The following is a 20395-nucleotide window of genomic DNA, read 5'->3' on the forward strand; positions in this document are numbered from 1 at the left end:
GATGCATGTTGGACTGGGGCACTCAGTTCTGGTCTGTCTTAGATTTTTGACTGGTCCATGGATATTTGTTTCTTCAGCATAATCTTTGAGTACCTACTGTTTATATCCTTTCCAAATCATTCTTTTACATCCATATATTAAAATATGAGCATATTTGAATCTTCTTGTTTTCAGATTTTCCACAGTTCTGAGAATGTTAGGCTGAGTATATGAAAGTCACTTCAAAATGCCTTGTGTTGTTTTATCAACTATTTTACTTCGTCCTTTTTTTTTTTTTTTTTTTTTTTTAGATGGCAGCTCCCTTCATACTTGGTCATGCTTATTCTGATTCACGAAAATGTATTTATTTTCATGGTGTGTATAGTACCTGTGTGATGTTCAGGGTTTTGGCCTCAGTGATTAGATTACAAATTGGAGGCTTATGGGACGGGTTCAGTCCACACAGTTGTTTTTTACTAAACTTTATTTTGTAATAATTTATGATTACAACAATTTGAAAAGATAGAATAGAGAGTTCCCATATAGACCTCACCCCGTTCCCTATTATTAACATCTTACGTTTCTGTGGTACATTTGTCGAAACTAAGAAACTAACATGCGTTGGTATTACTGAACTCCAGTTCTTCCATTAACTTTTTTCTGTTCTAGGATCCAGTGCAAGATAATTTGTTTTGTTGTCATGTCTCCCCAATCTCCTATGGTCTCCACACGGTGTTTTTATTCTTGTTCTTTAAATATAATTGATGCCAGCATCTAAAAATCAGGGAAATTCACTTGATTCAGAATCATAGTTTATACTGTCAACATCATTTTTGTCTTTCTGTATTATAGTCAGTATAAAGCCTAGGTATAGTCCCATGTGACTGTTAAGGACTTGAAATGTGGCTAATGTGACTGAGGAATGCATTTGTAATTTTATTGGACCACATAGCTCTAGAGCCTTCTTGTTGTTAAGAGTCAAGATTTTAGTGCTCAGACTGAGCATAACTGGTTAGGTTCAGCACTCCCTGTAGAGTTCTACCTTAATGGGCTGTTTCTTTTCTGAGGCTACTGCCATTCCTGATTAAATGATACCTACTGATGTTTCTGTCATTCAGTGATGAAACTGTTCTTGTAAAAGTTGGATTTTTGTAAAGTATCATAAGTTGAAGTAAATTATTGACCAGTTTATATGAAGACACTTTGATGTTTATTTCTTTGTGCAGTGGACTCATGCTTCATCTGATAAAAATGTGGACCAGTATGATGAGTGACACAATGAAATTGTTGAAAATTTTATTCTTGTGATTTGAACTTTGAAAAACTATAAGGAGCATAACTACTTGAATGTTAGAATAGAATATTTGAAACACCTTTTAAAAATATATATATTATGAGTATGTCTTTGTAACAGTAGGGGAGTGAAATGTTGAAAAATTTATGGTGAGATATAAGAATAGGTGGATAAATTTTAAGATGCCCTTTGACCTTGTGTATTGTTAAGGCAAGGAAGGAGTGGTTGGGAACTCCATCAAGATTAATAGTCATTTTTTAAAAAACAGCTTTTCAGTTCTAACAGTGGCTTGTTTTGGAAGCATACTGATTGTACATTCCTTGCAAAAGAAGAAGCACTGTTAACTTTTGACAGCTAATATTTATTTTTCAATATACCCATTGGTTGATCAATCGATCAATTGATTGATCATGCCAGTGCTTTTTTCAGGTGATTTCATAAGCAAGCTGTATTTCAGAGAATAACAAACCCTAGAGCTCCTTAAGGAGATGAGGGGAGCCTGGCATGGAAGCAGGAATAGAGAGAGTGTGATACAGAGTTTTTGTTTTCTGCTGATTACACAGGGAAGCATAGTTTATTACTGCTGTTCTCTTTCTGGATTAATTAAAAACTCGTGAAAACTGAATCAACATTTACAGCACAGTTTTGTTCCTGCCACAATTAGAAACCATTATTCTTACTCACTTCTGGCCTTACTATTTGTTTTTCTGTCAGACACAATTTCAGTACTTAAATCCATTGATCTAGAGAATTATCAGAAAATTCAATTCAAGAGCTGTTAAATCAGCTGCATGTCAAATCATGCTGGAGACATCATGATAGCAAACTCTGAGCACTTCCTTTGCTGCATGCACTGTGCGTTATATTTACTTCACTTAATCAAGGAGGTACTCTAAATAATGCATAGGTACCGGTGATTCAGAACACTGTACTCGAGCAGCTTTTTGGGAAATGTGTGGGGACTCGGGAAAAGGGCCAGGGCAGCAGGCAGGGAACTGTGAGACTTCATGGCGGTGGATTTTTTAAAATGACTAATACAGGAATAGGGCTTCATCAGTGTGCACCAGCACAGTGTAATAGTCCCTTCAGCAGCTCTCTGAGGGCAGTTCTGTCACCACTTACAGGTGAGACTGGGGCTAAGAAAAGCTAAGTAACTTGCTTGTTGGTTGTGCAGCTGATTAGTTCCTGAGTCAGGGTTTGACGGCTAACTCCACTGGGCTGTACCTGCTTCTTTTTCTTTGAAAACAGCCATGTAATTAGTTAGTTACATGGAAGACAAAATAGGGGGGGCTACGCCATTGCCCATGCTTTAATAATATTCAGTGAATGAACTAAAACAATACATATTTTAAAAATATTCCAGAAAGATCTTTTAACAGATGTTATGGTATTTCCCTTTTGACTGAGCACAAAGAAATAAATAAAAAACTGTTTTATCAGCATCATTTTTTGAATCAGGAAAGATTTGACAACTTCTTGATGTTTGACATGGTCAGCTTTTCAAGAACTGTTTAACATTCATGAGATATTTATTGTGTGCTGACCCTGTTTCATGCACTGTTGTGGTCGTTGTGGCGCGTGAACAAAACAGACTCGTAAGTCCTTGTCCCCTCGGTGCTTCCGTTCTCATCTTTGTTTTAGTTTGGTAAAGGTAGATGTATTTACATGTGGTCTCAGCTTACCACTCTGTTTTCTCCATGAGATCTTAAGTTTCTCAATCACAAAACCTCCTACAATAATGAAATTAAGGAACTTCGGTGGATTCACAAAGGATTACTGTACTGCATAGGATTTTCAGAGGAGAAAGCTGAGGGATTGTGACTTGAAGCACGTTGCCTAACCTTGTTCACATAATGGCACATGTAGGAAATGACATTTGTGGGGCTGTTAGGGTAAACAGAAGTGGCTGGCTCACACTGAAGATGACAGTCCCAGTGGAGTCTGGTCACCCAGACCCTGAAGTGAGATGTCCCTCAGCGCACTTGTAACCTATTTCTGTCACATAGGTTGGCAGGTTCTGCTATTAGAACTGGGGCTCGGTTCAGTGTTTTTCTCCACGGTATGCATAGTAGAAACATGACTTTTGTACTACAGATAGGTATTAAGTAATATTTGGAAGACCAGGTCCTGATTTCAAATGTGCCGTGATGGTACTTTGGCTTTATGAGAGATTTTGAAGGCAAATGTTTGATCTCTTTGAAGAAGCAGAGGTTCTTACTTGTTAAGAATTTACTAATGGCTAATGTGTTTCTTTCTATGAAGATGTTTTTGAGCTGTGTAACAGGGAAGATTTGTAGCTATGCATTAACAGGAGGGGGGAAAATGACCTATTTCCATGGGAAGTAGTCAGTAAAATTATTTTTAAGTATATCAGAGTTAAAATTTTTCCTGTTCTCCTATTGAGAAAAGAAAATGATTTATATAGATTTATACATGTAAATCTAGATTTATGTACTCAACGAGGTTATGAAGAATGCTAAGGAGCCGTTTTTGTTTTAGGTAAGAACTATTTCATTTCTACTAAATGTAGATGTGTTTGCTTATAAGTAATAAATTACTAAAATAAGTAGAAATGAAGAGGGAAGGGTATACAGCTCAGTGGTAGAGTGCATGCTTAGCATGCACAAGATCCTGGGTTCGGTCCCCAGTACCTCCATTAAAAATAAATAAATAAACCCCCCCCCCAAAAAAGGAAAGATTTTGTGATTTCAGATGTTTATGATGAAGCTGGAGCAAGACAAAGGAGACAGGAAATAGAAAGGAGAAAAGCAGAGGTTAATGCAGTTAATAGAGTAAACTGTTGTCAGAAACCAGACTTGGAGACTGGTGAGCCCATAGTTGTTGGAGGCTTGTGGGAGTGTCCTGGGGTTGTGTCTTGAGCCTTGAGATATATTCTACCTTGGCAACAATTAGGTCTTCAGTTTCAAAGAAAGCAAGCAAATCAGGAGTCTTCTGGTTTAAATTTTGAAGTAGAAATCAGGATGGATTAGCAGGAATAGCTTTATCAGTTATAACCAGGTAGGAGAAAGCTCCAGAGTAGGAAAAACACATGATATATCATAACTTCACTTTCATATACTTGTAATTCTATTAAGAATAGTAGCTGTGCTTCAGAATGCCTGCTGAGTGAGAGCCTCTCGGTGCTGTAGCCTCAGAGCAAGTGCGCCTGATAAAGTGGTACTTAAAAAGGCAGCATTTTTCCAGAAGCAAAAAGTGCTGGATCATATACTAAAGATAATGTTGGAATTTTAGCATAAACATAACATAGTGGCTAGAAGTCCAGGCTTGTGAGTCAGAAAAACTTGGATTTGAATAGTGCCATTGTAGTTCTTATGTCTATGACCCTGAGCAAGTGCCCTAACCTCTGTCAGCTTGACTCTTAAAAGGATATAATCCAGGCTACTTAATTTGGGGATGAAGTGACATATAGAACGTAAATCACTGGAGCTGGAGAGTAGTAGATGCAGAATATGTAATAGATAACTTATTATTTTAGATACCGGTTAGAAAAAATTATAAATTTTGTAGCTTTCAAAGTCGTTAAGCCAGAATTAGTCATTCCTGTATTTTTGGAGAGTTTGATTTTGCTCTTACAAATCAGATGCAAATTTATGCTAGGAGGAACATTGATTTGGGGGTCAGATTTAGTTTTAAATTTTAGCTCTGTTTAATCATGGGCAGCCTTCTTCTGAGCCTTAGTTGCCTTATTGGTAAAATTGAAATAACTCAAATGCATAGAATCATGGTGGGGATAGAGAGATATTAGGTAAATTGCCTAGAATCCAGCTGATACGTGGTAAATTTTAACTTCCACGACTGTGGTTTTGCAGTATCCTAGCAACCTTTCAGTCCCTTGAAACAACATACTAGCCATTTCCCCAGTCATTTCAGAGTTCCTCCTCACCCAGACGATGACTTGCTTTTTCCTCTCATTAAAGTAGAACCCAACCCAGCATGTGTGAATCACAGTGCAGTGTCTCTGCTATAGCGCAAGGAGTATGTCTTGCAGCATGAGAATGGGATATGTTATCTTTAAAATTTTTGTCAGGCCAAAATTCGTATTTTATTGTTTTGGTATATTTATTTCTTTATTGGTAAAATGGGATGTCATATGTTTAATTACTTGTACTTTTTTGCTCTTATGAATTGCCCATTCTTCTCTGCCCATTTACCTCCTGGGCCTAGAGTTTTTGTTATCTATTTACATGAGCTTTTTATATAATAAGCTCATTGACGTTCCATCTGATGTGTTTGACACAAATATTTCTAAGATTATGGACTGTATCATATGTTTAAGTCTGAGGATAAAATGCCAGGCAGAAATATCTAAATGTCAAACCCTATAGGAGATAAGTATGCAGAAGATGCAAAAATATGTTCAGAAACAGGAAAGCAGAATTAAGTGACGTTTATATTCTTAGCTTAAACTCTGGTCCTAAACTCCAGTGACTCTGTTGAATGCTTTCCTATGTTAGGCTTAGCCTTAACCCAAAACAGTACCTTTTTCCCTTTGGTTAGGGAAAATTGGGGTGGGACATGGGAGGGGAGGGAATGGATCCCTTTAACTTGTTCCAAAGGAGAGATATTTTCCAGTTTGCCTTTTAATTTGAAATAAACACACACACACACACACCCTTGAAAAAATAAAAAAAATTTATTTTAAAGCTGCATAATTTTATTTGCTCAAACTTAACAATTTTGAACTTTTTTATTTCTTGACTCATTTTTATGGTGAGAAAACCTACCATTTCCAGATTTTAGAAAAAGTTTTGCCTGTATTTTCTAAAAGCTTTTAAAAAATTCAGCATAGTATAGTGTTAGCTGTTTATCTGAACTTCATTTTTATATATTTGGAACTTTTATCTAATTAAAAAAATCAGCTATTCGTTCTGTATTTCTTAAATAATTTGTATCTCAGTGATTTATGACAATTCCTTTATTATATACTTTTGTTACCCTTCTTAATTTTTTTTTTTAATTTCAATGTGTTTATGTTTGGGACTGTTTTTGTTGTCCCTGTCACTAACTTCTGGTTGAATTGTTAGGTATTATCTTTTTTAGAGTCAAATGGAAGTCAGAAGTCTTCTGGATGTTGGTACAGTATATAGTAGAATAGTTTTCCAGGTTTACTTGGACAGGAGAACCACATGTGATACTTGTTTTTTAAAAAGAGACTGAGTGATTTAGTAGATTTGTGAGGCTTAAAGAATTTGTTCTGTTTTGTTTTGTTTTAAACAAGGGCCCTATGGCCCTTGTAATTAAATAAATTTGGGGATCACTTGTAGAATTGTTAAGTTATGAAAAAGAGACTTGAGAGCGATCTTACTTTTTTTTTCTTTTAAAGCATGTGCCTCTGCAAAAAAATAGATCTTTCATCATCCCACTTTTCTGCATCTCATGTATTTGGACAAGATTTGATGGACAGATTAACCAAAGATCTTGGAAATACCATAATGTAAACATTGTGTGGGTATCCTCTGTTTCTTAAAGAAGAGCTGCGCGTTAGAACACCTTGCCTCAGGTTATTTTGCTGAAGAGCAGAATTGTTAATAGGGTGGTTTCACCCAGAATTTCATTAATGAAGCTCGGCAAAATACTTTATTCAGTGATCTAAACCTGAAGGATTGCAGAGAGACAAATCAGCTATGTTTCTCTTTGTGTTGGCAATTTGAGATGGGAGATTTGGGGTAGGATGAGGTCCTTGAAGCAGAGTCAGGTGCCTCCCTAAGACCCAGGAAAAAGTGTATTTCTGATTTTTCTATGATTTTGAAGTAAATTAAAACTAAGTGAATTCAATTTAATGTCTTTTAAATTTGATATCTAATTTTGAACTGATTGTGTGTATCTTGCTGCTTGGTATTTTTTCTTTCTTAGGCACTTTTAAACAAATACTAAGATTTGCTTGTACCTGTATAAAATATAAATACAGTTTGTTACAATTCACATTGGTTTTTAAGTCTTATCTTTAAAGTTCTCAAACATCTATGCAATCTGACTTGCTAAGGTTTAGCAGGATGGATTGTCAAGGATTTAGGTATTTAGCAGATTGACTAGTGGCACTTAAAACTGCAGCGATTTATCCAAAATGAAAATTATAGCACTGTGTCTGTATCAACTTAAAAGCTGGGCTTCCCCCTCTGTGCCTTTCAGCATCCCAGAACAGGGAATGTATATTATACAAGGGAAGTATATTACTAAGTCGTCTAGTGTGCGTATTAATGATAGCAAGAAGAGGATTTTTATACTGGTACATTTGGCCACGTTTTAAATAAATTTGAGTTAGAAGCTCATCTTAATTGAATAGAACTGCTCTTTTTTCAACCAGCTGTTTCTTTCCCCTCCTGCCTATCACCCTCTTAAAATATAAGAAGGTGGAATTCAAGTTTTTGGGCCTCAAATACAGGGGAAGTTGGCAAGTAGTACTTCTGTGGCGGGTGAATGGTGCTGCTCCTTTCCTCCATTTTCTCCTGAAAGCTGCAGAATGGGAATGCAACAAAAGTTGGAAACCTTTCTTTGGACTTTCTTAGTATAGAGAATTTTCTAATCTGCTTTGAAGTTTTCATCAGGTTTGTGCCTTTTAAAAATCTTGCCCCTCAGTGTGATAATGCTGTTGCTATTCATCAGGAAAGATGGAAGAATGGATTCTACCCATACTTGTTGTGCATTCCTTCTGAACGTGAGGCACAGATTCTTTAAAGTGAATACTATTTTCACTACAAAGCTACCTCGTTTTTTCAGCACAGCAGCTGGAATGATTGATTAGAGAATTTAAGCTTAAAGAGATTATAATTACATATTGGAAACATTAATAAGAAGAGAGATAAATATTTATGATGTTGCCTGATAAACAGTTACAATAAAGATTTTAAAGACTGTTTATCCATGCATGACACTAATTTTTTAAAAATATCATTGAACAGTTTTGTTTTCTGAAGTGCTTTCATTGGTACATGCCATCTTGTCTTCAAAGATCTTGACTTTTATTTTTTTGTTGTAATGATAGTGTTGAGATTATAAATAGTAATTCTAGATGAACTTAAAATTTTCCCCAAACACTCTGTATTCTGTGTATACTTAGTAAGAATTCAAGTGCAAATCTATATGTGTTTTTTTATTTTCTGGAGGGCAATTTGATATTTCATTCTACTGAAGTGAAACCATGTCTTAAAATGGCATTTTGTGTACTATGCTGATTATTTATGCCATTAATTTTAGAAGATTTACAGTGTAGCCGATATGAAAACTATTATGGAAACTAAATTGTAGACTTCAGAAGGCTAATAAAGGAAGGTCTTGGGGTATTAAGGCATGGTAATTGATGTTTTGGGGAGTTTAATAGTAATACAAGAAGGCTGGTTTGTATTTAAGTTCATTCATTTTTTTCCCTGTATTTTTCTGATATGAATGTATTAAAATAGCATCTTAAATGTTACTTTAAAGAAACAAATATTAATTTAGAATAATTTTCACTATTAATGAATAAGAGTACCATAACAACATTTATTTTTACAAATTTAGAGCTTGATATATTTAGAACTTTGGATATTGAATTATCTCATCCTTCATTTTTTACTAGAATGTTAAAACAATTGCTATGGTATTTTTTTTTCAATTAATAGGCTATTTTTTAGAACAGTTTTAGGTTTACAGAGTGAAAGGATATTTTTACAGAAGAAATATTAGGAAATGCATAAAAGTAGCAAAAATTAATTTACTTGGTATTGTTTCACAAAGTCTTGATTTGGAGTGCAGTTCAGGAAGATGTGGATTTAAATTCTTTGATTAATTTTCCTGTTCTCAAAAATTTAAAAAAATGTTTATTTCTGGGCCAATTTAAATTTGGCCTATCTCCTTTAAACTGCGAAAGACCATGACATGGACTATGTAAAATGTAAAAAGAAAAAATTGTAGTGGGTATGTATATTTTATACCAGCTGAATGAAATAATAATCCTGTAAAAATACTTTTCTGTTCATATGGATAATGGGATGTTACGGCTGATTAGGATGTTTTCCCACATTAATGATCGTATTAACTGAACTTATCTTGCTCTCTGGAAACTGGCTCGAGATTTCTTTTTAGAGCAGAGGTTTGTCACCTGTGAGTTGTTCTACAGCACACTACCCAACTGCCATCATTGCCCTTATTCTTTCTCTCTCTCTTGATCATTCTTTCTCCTGCCTCACTGGTTCTTGATTGTTCAGCCTCTTGAATGTTAGTGTTCCACAGTATTTCATTCTCAGTATCATTCTGAATTATTCTTCGGATTCAGTCATCTCATATATGCTGACAGTTCTTAAGTTGTTCATTCAACCTGTAGTTCTTGATGATGTGCTTGATGCTGGGAATGCCAGTGATAAAAGGAGGGGGAAAAAAAGAAAAAGAAAGAAACCAGCACTTAGAGAGCACATGCCCTGTAAGGAATGCATGAGAGTTTTACAGGAGTGGAGGAGGGGAAGTTGATTGTCATAAATAGCTTCTGGGATCTTGAATCTTGGGTTGGGGGTTGGGAAGGCGTTGGATTAATTGTTTCCTAGGAAAGGTAGTGGGCAAAAAGATCTGCACGAAAGGTATCAAGGCATTTTAGGCAAAAGGAGTATGAAAGAGCATGGTTCCTTTTGGAGAATTGCAGATAACTTGATGTAGAAGAGAAGGAAATGTGTACAGATGTTACAGGATATAAATCTGGAAAAGTGGCAGATAGGGGCCATGCTAAGGACTTTAGATTAATTCTGAGAGCACTTTAATAATAATTTAGATAACTTGGGGTAGAGAGATGATAGATTTTGAGAAAGGGTGAAAGAGAGGGTGGGTGGGATCAACACTTAAGCCAAGGAGACCAGTTAGGAGGTTTTTGCAAGAATAAATTGATGAGGGCCTAAATCACACCGTGACATTGGAAATACAAGGATGCATATGAATTATATCGAGGAGATCTGTCGGACCTGTTGAGTGACTAGATCTGGAGGGATAGGGGAACTCTGAGGAAGACAGCCCTGTTTAGTAACCAGATGGTGAGGCCGTTTACTAACATAAACGACCTCTCATACTTCTGTGGCAGTTACAACTTATTTTTGGCATTATTTCTCTTCTTTAAGCCTTGCCATTTCTTATTCTACAACTTCCATGGCTTCTTTTTCTACCCGAAAAAGAATTCTAAATCCAGGGTTTTAGTTCAAACTTAATGAATTCTAGAACCATATTTTCAGCTGCATTCCTATAGCAGTGGTTTTCATAGTTTATATGGATTCCTGAGAGACTTCCTGAACCTTTCATGAGATCTACAAGCTCAGATCTGTTTTAAAAATAATAGAAAGACTATTCATCTTGTTCACATTTATTCTCTCATGAGTATATAGTAGTCTCCTAGAGGCTACATCATGTGCAAAAATCACACAGCACATTTGATGCAGACGTAAATAAGAGACTCCACCTGCCTTCTGTTAAGCCAGATATTAAAGAGATTTGCACAAAATGTAAAACAGTGCATGCTTCTTTCTTCCACTTTTGGAAAATAGTTGTTTTTCAAAAAACATTTATTTTAATATGTAAAGATATTTTTAATGAATTAATAAATATTTTAGAAATTTTCTGTTTAAATTTCTAGTATGTTGAATAGCTATAGATGTAACCCACATACACAAAAGATCTTTGGTGTTCTTGATAGTGCCCAAGATTTGAATCCAGCCTGTGCTGCTTTGTTCTGGAACAGTTTATGTAAGGTTGATATATGTTTCTTGAAGATTTTTATTTACATGTTCCCTGTAAAGTGTTCTGGGCTGAGAACTTTTTAGAGAGGTAACTCTTGGAGCATCTTTTCAATGTTTTCTGCTGTTACTATACTGTAGGATCCTTTACTCCTCTGTGAGCTCAGTTTGATAAATTATATTTTACAGAGCAGAGGCCAGAGAACTATGGCCTGCAGGTCACATCTGGTCCACTGCCTGTTCTTCTGTATGAAGTTTTGTTGGAACTCAGTCATACCCATTAATTTCCGTGCTGTCTATGGCCGTTTTTTTGGTGCTGCATTTAAAGTTGTCTTTTTATATTCCCAGTACTATTTATATTTCTTCTTTTCCTTCCTCCATTGTTTGGGATTACTAAAATTTTGTCTGATTTATTGGTAACAGTTAATGTTGGTGTTCCATCATATACTGTACTCTGCAGCAGTTTAGATAGCATTTGACTAACATACATGTTTCTTAAAAGTATGGTAGTTTTAAAAATATGAAAAATAATGCATGGTAGTATTAATCAAACTGTCTGATCCTGATGGATGATTTCTTAAATTTCTCCATTTCTTCTACGCAAATTAATCTAGTTTTCCTGCTTCTTCTGGGATCAGTGTTAAGTAATTCCCTCCAGTTTTTAAAATTACAGAGTTGAGCCTAAAGAAATATCTTAATTTTAGAAAATCACCTCATTTTTTTCCATTTTCTTTAAAAAATTTAATTTTTAAAATTTTTAACTAGTATTTTACTTTTTTCATAGAACCCTGCCTTGGATTTATTGGTTCACTTTTAAAGTCATTGGTTTCTACTTTTTCTTTACTGATTCCTTCTTTCTGCTTCTTTTAGTTTGATTTCTAACTTGAGTTGGTTGTTTGACATTCATTCTTATTTGTTGAGAATAATTAAGACTGAATTTTTCTTTGAGCACTGATTTAGCCGTATCTTAAAATTTATTAGGTATATTGTTTTCACTTTTATTTTTTTGCTAACCGTACAACTTTGGTATTTACTTCCTCTTCAACTCAAAATTTATTTAAGGCAGTTTTATTTGCTAGTGTTTTGGTATGATCGCACTGTAATCTAGAAATATTATCTGTATTCCTACTTTTTGTAATTGGTGTTTTCTTTAGTGCTGAATGGGGTGTGTGTGTGTGTGTGCACACACATTTTTAATGACTGCTCCATGGGTGTTTGTCAAAAAAGTTGTTACCTGATTTCAAAGTATATGGTTTTACTCTTTTTCAGTTTTTCTCTTTTCTGTCTCTATTTGGTTTACATGTTTTGACAGCAAGATTTGGTGTATAAAGATTCTTAACTGTTGATACCTTTTTAGTTGGTTTCTTTTATCGATATGCAAAATCTCTTTATAATGCTTTTCTCTTTGAACTTTAAAAGTCTGATATTAATATTGCTTTCTCCAAAATTTTGTTAGCATTTCTTGGTGGTATATCTGTCTCTGTATTTTACCCCCCAGTTTTCCTGTATTGTTTTGTTTCAGGAGTGATTTTTGCAAAGTATATTTTTTAAGTTTGTTTTTCTTTTCTTAACCCTGTTTAAAAAGCTTTTAATTAACTAGTGAATTTAACCTATTTGCATTTATTGTGATTACGGATACTTTGAGGCTTATGCTTGGCATCTGATTTTATATTTCATAGTAACCACAATTTTGAAATAATTCTCTTTACTGCATTCTCTGTGTCTGTTGAACAGATCAAGTTTTGTCATTCCCCCCCCCCTTTTTCCTCGCTTCCAATGGTTTGGATATTTACTGACATAATTAATGGAGATTTTAACTACACATATATAGTAGCCAAAATTATTCAGTATTTTTTATCTGCTACCCAGCAACGCCACCCTTACCCCCCACACCTACATGCACTGTTAGCTTCTCGTTTACTCTTTACTACTACATCCCATGTTTACATCTGAGATTATTTAGTTAAGTTTTATAATCTGTAGTTACATGTCTAATGTTTTTACTGGTTGTTAGTGGTTTACTGGTTCTAGCTCTGGAAATGAGTATCTATCTCAGCTTTATTTACCCCATGGCACTTTATTGATAAGAAATACAGGAGTTCTTTCTATTTTTGAGGTAGGTGTGGGGTTGCTGGGTGACAGATGTAAATACTGCTTCTAAATTCCTGGTCACTTCTGAAATGGTATCAGAGTTCTTACCCATGTCTTCATGTAGGTCATTCACAGTGTTTGCATGTAGGTAATTCCTTGAATGCATTAAAGAGTACTTTCCTGTGGCTATCTCACATAAATAACATGTTGTTTGGGTATTAAATTGTTGTCAACATCTTACCGTTTTAGTAATAAAGTGGCAGACAAGCTTGCATTTTTGCAGTAGGTAACTGTACCATTTTAAGATTACATTAAATTGCCATATATCATGCTGAGCCCAGTACCAGGCATGTGAAAGATGAGTTAGAGTGTTAAATTCCTTATAATTTCATAAATACATTTACTTGATCTTCTTTTGGTTTCAGAGATATTTTAGAATATTCTAGTTCCTTATTTTCTTCATGACAAAGGAATATACATTATTGCTACATTCTGGGAACATAAAATTGTCTAGGAGACAAAATTTTCATAAAGTAATTAGACCTACAATGCACTTGGCCCAAATTATTAATAAGAGGTTTTCAGTTAACCTTCAAGAACAGAAAGGATTCCAGGCTGTGGATGGAATGTTTGTAATTTTTCCATGTAATTCCTTGTGAACTAAAATTTGTATTACTTTAGAAAAATCAAAATCAGATTTTAAAAAAGAAGAGGTCAAGATCATATATTAGAAAGTATCACTATTAGTGATGTAGACGAATTCCAGTTACTCTGAGAAAGAAGACAATAGTGAGGCTGTTACCTGTTAAAGGGAAGGAGGCCCTGGAGCTGAGGGCGTGTAAGAGGAAGTTAGTGGCTACTGGAAACAAGTGAAGTGACCAGCATTTATCACAGCATCATATACATGGCAGGCATTTGATAAATATTTCCTTTATTTGGGCCACAGTAATAGCTTCTGTTTACTGAGTATTTATATTACACTGGGTACTAGACCAAGACTGTACCACATAGACAAGGAAAAAAACACAGATAAAGTAGCTACAGTGCTGGGGCTGTTTAATTTCAGGTCTGGAACTCTTAACCGTTGAGCAGAGTTTTCTGTGTCCTTACGTGACCACATGGAGATGTATCACTTTATTTATCTGACGGTGGCATCTATGAAGATGCATCAAAATCTCACAGAAACATTAAACTGCTACAAAAGTATAAGGTGGTATTGTGCCAGTCATTAAAAAATAGACACTATACAGGCATATTTCAAGGATATTGTGAGTTTGGTTCCAGACCACTGTAATAAAGTGAGTGTGTGTGTGTGTGTGTGTGTGTGTGTGTGTGTGTGTGTGTGTGTGTATACACACACAATTTTAAAAGCTAATAAAACTGCCACACACAAAACAGTAAAGTGAATATGGCAATAAAAGGTATCACAGTTTTTGGTTTCCCAGTGTATATAAAAGTTATGTTTACATTGTTCTGTAGTCTGTTAAGTGTTCTATAGCATTATGTCTAAAAAACACAATGTACACACCTTAATTTCAAAATACTTTATTGCTAAAAAATGCTAATCATCACCCGAGCCTTCTGCAAGTTACAGTCTTTTTATACGACTAATATGAAAGATGACTGATCACAGATCACCATAACAAATATAGTAACGAAAAAGTTTGAAATACTGTATCACCAAAATGTGAGACAGAGACACAAAGTGAGCCAGTGCTGTTGGAAAAAAATGGCGCTGACAGACTTGCTCAACGCAGGGTTGCCGCAAACCTTCAATTTGTTAAAAATGCAGTATCTTTGAAGTGCAATACAGTGAAGCACAATAAACTGAAGCACGCCTGTGTAGCCTTGTGTTTGGTGCTCTGTGAACATTAACATGCTCAACCTTAGGATAGCTCTGCGAGGCATAGGTGCTATCCTCGTTTCACAAAGGAGACCACAGGCTGAGTCAGGTTTACACGGCTTATCCAGAGACACAAAGCTTATTGAAGGCAGAGTTGGGATTGAAACCTGGGTCCATCTGGCAGCAAAAGTTCACATACCACGCTGCCTCTCAGTAGTTTTAAAGATTGGATGTATTTTCACTGGTTTAGAGCATTTTCATAAGTATGTTGATTTAATCTCTCGTAAGAGTTCACAGATTCAGTATAGTTTCTGTTTGTTCATACAGTAGACAGATGGCTATTTCTCAGGTTTGCCGAAGATAGGGCATCCAAGGTATTCTCCAGTTTTTATTAGTCTCATAGATTTCATTCTGTTATCTTTGGATTTACTTCCATATTCTGAGTTTGTCTCACTTGATTCAGATTTTACATGTGAATAACAAAAAACATTGTTAGCTTTGCCTTTTTGTAAGGAAACTAGCAAATTATTTTCTACCCTTGTTTTTGTACTGTCTTTCAGAAATGAAAAAGTGACCAATCACATTAAGAACGAGGCAGGTTAAGAGTAGTTACCGGGGAACTGAGGATTGATTCTTTTAGGATTGCCAGAACTTGACTTGCCGCATTTGTTCTTTTAGTTACTGTGAGTTCCGCAGTTGTCTAATCAACGCTTGTTCTCTGATCAGGGATAATATGGGAAAGAGACGGTGAGCATGAGCTGTCATCCAGGCCAGGGAGTGCCGATGGTGTCCGTTCCCTTATTGGATAGGTAGTTACCAGAAGTAAAACTTTACTCTTGGCAGTGATCTTTCCCAAGAACACTTGAGCCTGCCAAGGAAGATACCCCTGCGCACTTAAAGCTTCTGCTCTTTTAGGATTGTTTTTCGTAGTGCCTTTTTACTTAGATGGCTTGCTACGGAGGTACACTTTACTGGCTAATCTTTTCCACCCCTTTTCTTTTGTTGGGATTAGTGCCAGAACAGATAAAGCCCAGTGTAAGCCAGCCTCAGCCTGCCAACTCTAATAACGGCACTTCCACAGCAACCAGCACTAATAATAATGCCAAGCGAGCCACAGCCAGCAGTCAGCAGCAGCCGCAACCGCCGCAGCAGCCACCGCCGCAGCCGCAGCCGCCGCCACAGGCCTTGCCTCGGCATCCTCGGGAGCTTCCGCCACGATTTCGCCACCAGGAGCATAAACAGCTTCTAAAGAGGGGTCAGCATTTTCCTGTCATAGCAGCAAACCTGGGATCTGCTGTTAAAGTGTTAAGCAGCCAGTCAGAAAGCAGTGCTTTAACAAACCAACAGCCACAAAATAACGGAGAGGTGCAGAACAGCCAAAACCAGTCAGGTGAGAGAAGGCCTTTCTTACGAGACTCCAACTACCATCATTAGCAGTGTAGCAAGTTTGTAAGTCCATGGCTTTTTGGTGATGTATTTGTATTCATCCGTATCTGGGTTGTAAGATAAGAATTCTATACAGGGAGTTATGAATCTTAAAATGTGTCCTGTAAGGTGACTTTCCATCTTAATTTTAAACTGATGAATCACTTTCCCTTATGTCCTACCCATTTTAATAAACAGCATGTAGCTAAAATGGATTATAAGACTATGGCAAAGACCGAGTGTCTCCCTCCCCACCAAGTTCTGTGCTGAGCATTTGTACGTATCACTGCATCTGATCCTCAGCAGTCCTGTGAGGTGTGAGTCGCTCTTGTCTCCACTTTTCAGTAGAGGATGCTGAGGCCCCGAGACACTAGGGCTTGAGATCACTCTGTTACCATGTGCCATAATACAAAGACTGCCGCTCATGAAAATTATACTCAGAGTGCATGCATTCAGTTATTGCCTCAGAATGGCTTCTCTCAGCTTGGTAATGATTGTGAGGCAGAAAAGAAGTCTAGTACGTGATTACAATTTTCTCAAAGCCCAGCTTGTTTTGACGTGTTCTGATAGGTTCTGACGATTGGTTTGTCCATTCAGTTATCAAACTATTTGGACACCTTTACCACAAGCCATCTAGGGAGCTGAGGAGCATCAAGGTTCCCACACATGAAAACAGTAGCATATTGGTAACAAACAAAGTCTTGAGAGCCAAATGGACCTGGTTTTTAAATCCTAGCTTCACCATGTACCAGCGTATGTGACCTTGGGCAGGTTACTTAATTGTTTCCTCTGTCTGAGTCTCATCTGTGCAGCCTTTCCTAACCACGTAGAGTTACTCACTTCCTACCTCCGTGCTCTCACACATACCATGTGTACATGGTAATGCACTGTGATACTTCACAGCTAATAATAGCAGAGCCTGGGCTCACGTCAAGATTTGTCTAACTCCAAAGCTATGCTCGTAACAACCATGCTGTGCTTTGGCAATCTGCTGATAGGTATCATAGGTAAGGAAGAAGAGGACACAGATGTGATTTTTCTAGTGTAATTAGAGAAGCACCTTGGTCTTGGAAAGGATGCCAACTTAAATTATCAACCTGAGTTAATACTTATTCCCTAACCCCCATGCCATCCATCCCCACACTTACTATCTGTGTGAACTTGGCCAAGTCACCTAACTTATCTGCCCCTCTTTGTAATCTGTAAAGTGTGGACAGTAGTACCTGATCTAGGTTGCTTAGAAGATTATATTATGTGATACGCCAAAGCAGCTGGTTTAGTGCCTTATATATAAGCACTGAATGAGTATCTTTCCTGAAACTTTTACAGAACGATCTGCATTTTCAGGAGGAAGAGTCTGGTTTAGTCATTACGTCTAATGTCAAGCAATTAATAATTTGGTTTGAAGTTCATCTAGGCAGTCAGGTTTGAAGCAGATGTACTGAGTCATCAGCATAAAAAAAAAGTGGTTAAAACATAGGAGAGGTTATTTATGCAACAAATGCTTGAGTACCTCCTGCAAGCTAAGCACTGGTAGTATGATAATAAACAAAACAAACAGGAAAGTGGGATAGTAAATTTAGAAAATATATGTTGAATATGCTTTTTCAGTTTGGGAAATGAAAGAACAAAGCTGTTTTTGAAATGGAAACAACAGGAGTGTAAGAATCTTATTTCTCAAAAATGGGTATGGGTCAAAAAACCCAAAAGCGTTGCAGGTATACATTCAGGTGAGAAGAAGGCCTAAGATGTGGGCATAGGAAGAAATCTTCAAAAAGGGCTGAGAAGGAAAAATATCCCACCTGTTTCTGAAACAACTTTACGAAGGTGGACTGCCTTAATGGAAATAAGTAGGGTGCAGCACTCTGAGATTTGGAATTAAATCCCCAAACAACTAAAGGATGCAGAGGATGAAGGCAAAGCATTCTGCAGAAGAATCAGATTTGTGTTTTTGTCTTTTTTAAAACACCTGTGCCCCCTTGACCAGCATTTGTCACGTATTTACATTAAAATATCTTTGTAGGTGTTACTAGGAATGATAATAGAAATATTAGACACATAATAGACCATTGGGTGTCTGTGAATCAGGGAAGACTTCTTAGACAGGTGCATCCAGGCTCCTGAGGCGGGGTGGGTGGTGGTGGTGGTAGTAATGTAGTGACTAATCCGTGTGGGGTGCTTACTGTGACCCAGAAACTGTAAAAACATGTGTAATTCTCATTTTGCTTACTAGATAGTATCACCCTCATTTTACAGGTTAGAGATTAACCTAGTGATCAATGAAGAGCAGCGTACTGGACAGTATAAACAGCATGAACAATAGCCCAGAAACACAAAAATTGTCTGTTGTGAATTATATGTAGTTCAGAATTGTGGGAACATAATCTTAACTGTTTTTATTTTTGTCTTTTTGTGTTTTTATTTGGCTTTTTTGTTTCCTGAACAGAGATAGGTAATGGAGTAGATTGGACATTTAAATTAATACATACACAGAAATTTACTTAAAAGTTTTCATGGTAAAAATGAGGAATGCTGGGTACACTTCCCTTGTCCTCACATAATGCATTTCCCATTTATTCAGCACAATCAAAGGGGAAGGCTAGTGCCTAGATGACGTTAGTTATTTTCTAAATCGGAGCTCACACAAACTAAATGCCTTCACAGGCTAGCAGGTAAGTGGAGCAGAGGATGAACAGGAGTGATGGGAACTGTGGAAACTGTGTTAATTTTGCACCCTGCCTGACTACTTCTACATTCTCATTTTAAGTTTTGTAGAACCCTGTGCTGGTTGGGCCACACAGCTGTGCAGGCTTCGGCGCAGTTTATGGCTGTGCCTCACGCTCTTGGTGATGGCTTGCATTGTCGCTGCAGGGCCTCTTTCTTTGCAGCTGGTTTCTTAGAGCGTTAAGGTATCGGGGCCTGCCACTTCCCAGATAACCAGTGGTTTTGGGTGCCTGCAGGCTATGTGGTAATGGATTTTGGAGGACTAGTGTGCTTCATGGGGCTGGCAGCAGTATTGTTCTTATGGGCCAGAATGTTCCAGCCCACATTTTATCATCCAGCTGATGTGGTTAATACAGAAAAGTTAAACAGCATGGCAAGTCCCCTTATAGCCTGTACCCACATCCAAAGGTTGTTAATACATTAAGTATACATATGTGTGCACACGTGTGCGTGATGTTCATTGCACTTCCATGAGTAATTTCTTAGGAATAAGGATAACCTTCTATACAGCTGTTAGACCATGATCACCCTTAAGCGAAGAGGGGTGTACTCAGCACTGTCCTGTGATATGTAGTCCATGTTCATATTTTTGCAGATCGTACCAAGAATGTCTTTTTGTTTCTTTATAGTGTGGTGTCATTTATATAAAATAGAAAGTTTGCAAAAGTTACATTGCTTAGGGATGAATTCACATACAGCATTTTGCGTGGTCACCACTCAGTCACCCACTGGGAAAGAAAGGAGATGTATCAGAGAAGGGGTACACAGGCGTTTTCTACTAGATCAGTAGTGTATTTCTTAAGGTAAGGAGTATGTGAGTGTTTTTGTACTACTTCTTATAGCTTTTCATACATTTGAAAAAAAATTTTTCAAGAAGCTTAAGGACATTTGAACTGTAATGGTGAATGACTGAGAATTGGGGCTGTTTTAATGAAAAAATGTTAACATTAAAGTTTCCAGAGATGTTTAAAGATTAAAATGCTGCCCGTCCACCTCTTGACTGTCTGTTCAGTGCAGTTTACATCCTTGCTGTCCTGTAACTACCGCTTCTTGCTCTCAGCTTGTCCAAGGGTCTGTAAACATGCTCAAGTCTTCATAATCTTTGAAAGAAATACCTTTAAACTCTCATTCTTCTGAGGCTAACGTAGAACCTCTCTCCTCTGCTTTCTTTCAGAATGCTTAGAAGAGGGATCTGTGCTTGAAATCCCTAATACATCTCTTCAGTCCTCTGTAATCTGGCCCCTACTCCCTTAATTACGATAGCTCTCACTGAGGCCGCTGATCTTCTGAATGCTCAGTCTCAGACTTTGCCATTTGTATCTTAATAGATAG

The 20395-nt window shown here is 36.8% G+C and overlaps 1 protein-coding gene across 7 annotated transcripts in view; it reads left to right on the top strand.

Annotated features, from left to right (window-relative positions):
• Nucleotides 1-20395, top strand: part of TNRC6A (trinucleotide repeat containing adaptor 6A) — a 175975-nt gene that overhangs the window by 114510 nt on the left and 41070 nt on the right. For 6 of the 7 annotated variants that reach the window (XM_031433026.2, XM_064478528.1, XM_064478526.1 and 3 more), the window contains one exon: nucleotides 15927-16304. The exons of the other annotated variant lie outside the window; for it this stretch is intronic. In XM_031433026.2, coding sequence (XP_031288886.1) covers nucleotides 15927-16304 — 378 coding nt within the window. The remainder of the gene's footprint in view (nucleotides 1-15926; nucleotides 16305-20395) is intronic. 7 annotated transcript variants of the gene reach the window in all.

The sequence above is a fragment of the Camelus dromedarius genome, chromosome 24, assembly GCF_036321535.1.
Source record: "Camelus dromedarius isolate mCamDro1 chromosome 24, mCamDro1.pat, whole genome shotgun sequence".
NCBI lineage: Eukaryota > Metazoa > Chordata > Mammalia > Artiodactyla > Camelidae > Camelus > Camelus dromedarius.